The sequence below is a fragment of the Dipteris shenzhenensis genome, chromosome 22, assembly GCF_047967505.1.
Source record: "Dipteris shenzhenensis isolate YYH24624 ecotype China chromosome 22, Dip_SZ_1.0, whole genome shotgun sequence".
Classification (NCBI taxonomy): Eukaryota; Viridiplantae; Streptophyta; class Polypodiopsida; order Gleicheniales; family Dipteridaceae; genus Dipteris; species Dipteris shenzhenensis.
The window spans coordinates 38,390,254-38,397,536 of record NC_141617.1 but is presented as its reverse complement, the minus strand read 5'-3'; the positions used below and the strand labels follow the sequence as shown (position 1 = coordinate 38,397,536).

Sequence of the window (7,283 nt, the reverse complement as noted above, 5' to 3'; positions counted from 1 at the left end):
TCTCTCTTGCTACTTGCCTCTCCCTTTCTCTCTCTCCCTCCCCTTTGGATAGTGACCACAAAGACAAAAATGGAGAGAGGGGTTGGAATTAATAGAGGGGAGAGGGGACTAGAAAATGTCAAGAGGAAGGTGGAGGGAGAGAAGGCTAATAGGGAAGGGAAATTGAGAGGGTAGTGGAATGGAGATAGGGGGCGGGGTGAGGAAAGTTTGAGACAAGAGGGAATTGGAATCAAGAGAGGGAGGAATATTTTTATAGGAATACCATTTTACAAGGAGAAATGTTCGTAGGGTGACATTTTTGTAGACACAACGATGGCCATGGGACCTTACATTAATATTTTAGTGGGACAATACCTACTCTTGGAATCTTCATGGGTGTTGTGGAGTTAGTAAGTAGAAGAGGTGTTTGGCATTGATCTGCAAGTTAAAGTCACGGACGTCATGCTACTGCAAGAATGCAAGTGTGGGGAGGATAATGTGTTATGGTATGCGCTTCGACAATTAGGTTATTGTGTGTTAGTCAATTTTTTTGTCAGAGGACGTGGGCAAACAGCTTTTACAGCAGGCAATTGTGGTTAAAGGTGGGAGACTCTCCTTCTCAGACCTTCTTCAAAGCTCTGAAACATAAACATATGCGGGAGACACTTGATAGAGTGTAAGATCAGAATGGAAATTTGGTTATGGCCTTTTGGAAGATTGCGGAAATTGTTAAAAGTGAGCTAGCTGTTGTGGTCAATAAGCCTCACCTTGTGGATGTGGGATGGAATGAAAGCCTCAATCAAGTTCTTTCCATAGTGAAAGCCAAAATTACTACAGAAGACAGGGTCAAGTTGTCTCTGCATTTCTCAATGTCTAAGCTTTGGGATGCCCTCAAATTGATGAAGAAGGACCTCTCCCCCGGCCCTAATGGCTTTACTGTTGAATTCTTTCTGCACTTTTGGAATCTATTAAAGTTTGATTTTACTAGAGTGGCTAATGCTGCTACAGAATGTGGTTCATTGACAAAGTGTCAATGCTAGTAGTTTGGTAAAGCTCTTCCCCAAAAGGCAGGATAGGTTGAGAGTGGGGGATTGGAGGCCGACAACCATGCTAAATATCTCTTATAAGATCGTATATTGCACTCATTATTCAAGGGATATCCATGTAGACCGTGGGCAAATGGGCTCATTAAGGGTTGGAATATGCTAGAGAATATTTTAAATGTTTCTATTGTGCTGGATTATGCTTGTTCTTCAAGGTAGAAGTGCATATTGTTTGGCTTTGATTTCGACAAGGCATATGATCAGGTGTCGTGGGAGTTCATTAGAGCTCTGTCCTGGATCACCTTGGGTTTGGACCTATGTGGGTAAGATGGTGTCCACCATTTTTGGAAATGCTACTACCATTCTATGTTTGAAAGATGGGGTTGGGGGTAGGTTTAGCTTGCAAAGTTCAGTAAGACCAGGGTGCCCCCTTTTATTTGCCCTATGTACAGTTCCTTTGATTGGATTGCTAAAAAATGGGATGGCTCTTGGTCGTTTCAGGGGAGTATGCCTACCATTGGGGAAAGCCTTCTATTCTTAGATGTTCGTAGACGATTTAGTTTCCTTTCTCTCGAATCCAAAGAGAATATTGAATAGCTATTCTAAATCTTATAGTTGTTTTGCAATGCCTCTGGGTCTCTTTGTAGTTTGAGCAAAACCTTTGTTATCAGCACGTCTTTGGATACCATGCCAGACTAGGCTGTAGCCCTTCATGTGAAATGGGCCCCGAGAGGGGAAACAAAATCCAGTACTTGGGGTCTCCTTTGGGTTTGGGTCTCTGACCCTCATACAAATATTTAATTGGTTCAAGGATTGTTTGTGCTAGAAATTCTAATATTGGCATGGGTTGGGGACTTGTCTTGGAATGCAAGGGTTGTAATTTTGAATCATATCTTAACTGCTTTGACCACGTATCTGGATTCTATATGTTTTTTTAGAGAGGGTCATTGGCAAGAAATTGAGAAGCTACTTAGGTCTTTCTTCTGGGCGAAGGAAGGTCGGCGGGCTCGCAGGGTACATTATCTTCCATGGGAACCACTTAAGGTTCCGAAATTATGTTCCACGGGAACCACTTAAGGTTCTGAAATTACAGGGAAGGCTTGTTTTTACTGGATGTGGGCTTAAGAAATGTATCCTTGCTAATGAAATGGCTGCCTAAGTTTTTTGGACGCTTAGATCCTTGGACTACGGTGGTGCAAAAATTTGTAGATAAGAGTGGTGGGAGATAGGTCGGCCAGTGGAGGGACCAGAACTATTATGACAAAATAGTGTCGTGGTTTCCACTGAAAGTCAATGGGTCGGATGTAGTCTCTGTGTTAGTGAATGAATTGTGTGGGGCTTCTACATTGAAAAGGGAAATCCAGGTTGAGAGGGGACTCTAGTTTACTCGAGCATATATGGTGGGGGAGAGCTGTTTCAGTTGATGGGGGGCCTCTGGTGCTGCTTGATTTATCCCATGCCAGATCTCTGCATAGGAAAGGGCTTTGATATTGGGTGCAGATTTGGGATTTCAGAGTTGCCTTTTGGGAAGCCTCTAGTGCAAGTTAAGCAAGAATTCCACTTGTTAGATGCAAATGCCACATTCCTTTCCATAATTGTGGCAAGAATCCCCCAATCTTGGCCTACAAACTCGATTCCCGCTGCCCATTAGAGAATGAGCCAATGGACTGCAGATAAGACAAATTTGGATAAAGTCTTTGCTAAGGTGGTTTACAGAGAATTAAGATGAGAGGTCCTTCAGATGATATGAATGCCAAATGGATTCTACAGCGGGGCTCGAGCTAGTGGAGGGAAAGGGCTCAAGAGATTTGGCGAAAGTAGCTACCTGGCAAATTCAGGTTCCTTTTATGGAAGCTTCTACATATGTGGTTGCTTGTTTGGAGTCATCTCTCAAGGTGGTTTCAAGTAAGCTCGCTTTGTGCACTGGGTCATGCTGTTGAACATGTGAAGCATATTTTTTGGGACTTCTTGGTTGTCAAGTAAGTTTGGAGGGCTGTTGAAGGGGCAGTTCGAGATGCCGATTTGATGCACTCGTTTGTGCTGAGGTCCAATTGGAGGCTGGCCTTATTGGGAGATGTGGCTAGGTTACCATCCACGTTAGCATGTGTCTAGCCTTGTATTCGAGCTAGGGTCGCGATGGCCATTTAGTCATGCAGGAACTCATTGATGTCCAAGTCCAATGTGCAAATAGGGCTTAGAACCTTTTTGATTCGCAAGGTTGTGAGAGCAAATCTGCTAGATCAAGGGATTATGCTTATGCTAACAGACTCTCTGCTATGAGGTATTTTACTGGACTTATGTAGTTTTTTGTAGTGGTTTGGTTACTGTTTCTACAGTGTAGGCTATGGGTAGTTAGCCCCGAGACTTAGCCAAATTTTGTATAATGGCCTTTTGTTTTGGGGAGTGACGATCCCCTTTAATATAACTCGGCTCTTTTTACTATGCAAAACACATCATTAAAAAAAGAAAGAAAACCCATCATAGTTACTTGACCAGCACTAGAGAGTTTTATGAAACTCTAAAATCCTGGAAGCCTGTTGGAGTAGCAAGAAAGATTTATCAAGTGAAGCAAAAGAGAGAGTAAGAGTTTATTCATGAGAGACAGAGGCCCAATATATAGGCTCCAGTTACATCCAATAGTGACATCACATGTGAGCTCAGTAGAGCATCTAGATCCACAAATCTCTCAATCAGTTCCATGATTCTATCAATCACACACCACACACCTAGATTCCCTCGATCATACCTACTGACACCTATCTAGGCACACCATGTGTTCACACTCACAACCTTAGACCTTCGGACTCTAGATATGATCCCATTACATCAATTTGTCCTTCATTCCCCCCCCACAAATTGATGACCTCAACCCTAGCAGTAGTCCATGGGGAACTTCATGGCTTGCCCACCTCTAGTGGCAACACACATGATCCACAACCTGGTACTCACTTTAGTTGCATTAGCAATAGACTCAAATTTTGGGCATCCTCATCCCAACATGATCTCACTCTGACTTTGGTTTGTGGGTTTACAATTGGGAGATAGACAATGACTATGCATGGGAATACCCTTAGATCCAACAAGGTAACACATAAGACTAACAATCATTTGAGGGGGACATCCCAAGGTAGAGAACCCTTATTGACCACACACACAACACTTTATTTCATTCATTTTATGCATATAGCAAGGGTAGAGTACCCTAGTATGTTGAACCTAAATTTTGATATGGAGAACCATCCCCCCCTTGATGAAATATCTTGTCCTTTTCCTCCTTCTCTTCGAAGCTACCATAGTGTGAGGTAGATTGTCATTGGAGAGGTTCTTGGTATAGCTCTTTTTGTAACTCCTTTGCCCTTTGATCTTTCTTACATCCTTCTTCTTCATACCTTCTCTCTTAATGAGGTATGCTACCAAATGAGTAGCTTCAAGCAAGTTGACTTCAAGTACATGATCACATGCATCCCATATGCCTTCACATAAATCAAAATATGAAGAGGGTCTTACCACAATGCATCCCATATGCATTCTAGTTTTGGAGATTCAAAAGGCCAACCCTCAATAAGAGATCTCTGATGAACATATGAAAAGGACTTTTGGAGGGTTTGGGCCACTATGCTACGTTCGGATCGGGTTTTGTAATATGACCAGGGCTCTCTTGACTTTTCATATACACCGCTCTGTGAGGCTGTGGTAACACATATTGACTACTTGCTCATCCTAGGTGCTATCAAGGGTCTACCCTCTCCCAAATGGATCTCTCCTATGACAAGCTTTTAGCTCGAGTCATTGTGGATAAACATATATTGGCCAGCTTGCGTAGCCAAGATTGAAACGAAGTTCAAGGATTTGTTTGGGCCTCTCAATGGCACTTAACCCTTTGGAAGCAAGTCACTTAAGGAGATGCCATACCGATTGTCTTGCAAATGGGTGCTCAAGCTATTCTTGCAAGGCACTGTTGGCATTCTCGCGGACCCAATGTCACATGGCAAGATATCTCCTCAATTGACTGCTTTTGTAGCAAGAATCAAGGCTGAAAAATTGCATTGTGCATGTCCAATATCTTTGAGCTTCAAAATTATCTCACATGTGCTTAGTATTTTTATCCTTAAATTGATGGAAACTTTTGTTCTTAGAGGCCAATATATTAACGTTCTAATTTTTTAAAACACACAAAGTTGGTATATTTGTGAAGGGGTAGAACTTATTAGACACGGTATTTTCAGTGATGATTGTTTTTTTTTTCCCCCTTTTTGCGTGCTTTTCTTTGGCGTTACCATAATACTTTTCTTTGGCGTTACTATAATACTTTTCTTGCTGTTCTTTGGCGTTCGAAAGCCATTTTCTTTGGCAAGAGAGACGGTGCCATTTTCTTTGGCGTTAGCAGATTCTCTTCGGGTTTGAGATGGAGAAACTCAGCTCCGTGATCTTGAGATGGCCCTGCCTCAAGTCGACTTTGACAGACCATGACAGACCGGTTTCCTTTGAAGCCAGTTTGGGTCACTATGTCCAAACTCAGCTTCTTAGGACATGGCACCCCATTGAAGCTGCTCGGACAGATTGCGGTTTTCCAAGAGTGTACATCGAGGAGTTTGCTAGGCATGGTCTTCACGACAAGCTCATCCCTTATACTAGGGAGCAGTTGTCCTTTTTGACAGCAGAGTTCCGCACCAGCTATCTCCATTACCAACGTCTTTCATTGGCCTTGCCGTTCATGCCCAAGCAGCACAGGGTATTGCAGGATACGGATGTGGTGCCCTTTCTGAAAGATCCGAAGAACCCCTCCGTACGTAGAGGCTCTTTTGGAGTGGTGTACAGGGTCTTAGAAGGAACCGTGCTGTATGCTTGTAAGGAAATGCATGTGACTGAAGAAAGGGAGAGATATTTGTTGGCAGAAATTTTGCCCGACGGAGATCACCTTTTGAAGCTAAGGGCCTCTTATGTGCAGAACGATAGATTGTATCTTATACTTGAACCGTACGCTTGATCATTTCAATTAAAAAATAAAAATAAATGAATTTTTATTTTTAAAAGAGAGTTAACCATGGTGTTTACCCATGGTGGACCAAGATTAATGAAAGTGGGGCTGCTACAAAGACCATCGCAGGGTGGATGTGCTGCCTTTGGGCAACGTTGGCAAACCTGCACAGTTTTAGAGAAACACATGGATCTTAAGCCCGATAATATCGGGCTAGTTGTTGAGCCAGATGAGAAGCCAATGCTATATCTTCTAGACTATGGTTGTTCAAGGGTATTTACGGTAGATTCCAAGGCAATCGACTCTAGTGGGCGTCTCTACTATGCCTCTCCGGAGAAGAGGAGAGGGCAATCTGAGGGGTGTAAAGGAGATATTTTTCGTTTGGGTATTGTCACTTATGAATTAGCTTGTGTTTTAGCTCCAGGCTCAAGAAGAAAATTTAGAAAATTGATGCAACCAAATTGGAAAGCTGTAGATTGGTGGGCTTATATTGCAGCGCAGAGGATGCATGACAAAGTTCTGAATCTGCTTCCCATAGATAACAGTTATTATTTTTGGAAAGTGTTACGTCCCCTTCTTCAGAAAGCATTGGATCATCAACTTGAGAATCGGCCCACAGCAAGGGAGATGTAGGAGCAGTTCAAGGTAATACAGCACAACATGTAGTGGGAAATGCACTGCGAGGAGAAGCTTCAAACACCATCGCCAGCCAAACTACTGAACATAAAGGAAGAACTACGTGGGAGTGACAGTGAGAACGAGGACGAGGATCTGTTCTCTGAAAAGTTTGAGGAGCAGCTCAATTGAACACTAGACGCTTTTGTTGGGAGTCACCTACATAGTCTGCGCGATAGTATATGCTATGCTGCAGGAGTGTGGGAATATTTGGCCTCCTTTCGTGTCTCATCCATGTTGGTAATTTTCAAGTGATGAACAGTGGTGGAAGGTATTCTTGCCCTATAGTGGTGCTTTTGTGTCTCAACCATGTTGGTAATTTTGAGCTGATGCGATGAATAGTGGTGGAAAGTATTGCTGCTCCACAGTGGTGCTTTTGTGTCTCAACCATGTTGATAATTTTGGGCTGATGTGAGTGGTGGAAGGTATTGCTACTCTACAGTGGTGCCTTTGTGTCTCAACCATGTTGGTAATTTTGAGCTGATGTGATGAATAGTGGTGGAAGGCATTGCTGCTCTACACTGGTACCATGCTGCTTGAATCTTGCAGTTCTATATTTGTTTATATTGCAAACGTGACTACAATCTTTATCCAGGACTACGCTTACA

The 7,283-nt window shown here is 42.9% G+C and overlaps 1 protein-coding gene across 1 annotated transcript; it reads left to right on the top strand.

Annotated features, from left to right (window-relative positions):
* Window positions 1–6,066: 6,066 nt before the first annotated feature.
* LOC147888081 (calcium/calmodulin-dependent protein kinase cmkA-like) lies at window positions 6,067–6,633 on the top strand. The gene has a single exon (XM_087393288.1). It carries the CDS (start codon window positions 6,067–6,069, stop codon window positions 6,631–6,633), a length of 567 nt encoding a protein of 188 aa, XP_087249414.1.
* Window positions 6,634–7,283: the final 650 nt, after the last annotated feature.

Coding starts and splice junctions, on each gene's coding strand:
- LOC147888081 (XM_087393288.1), top strand. CDS start 6,067: ATGGTGTTTACCCATGGTGGACCAAGATTAATGAAAGTGGGGCTGCTA.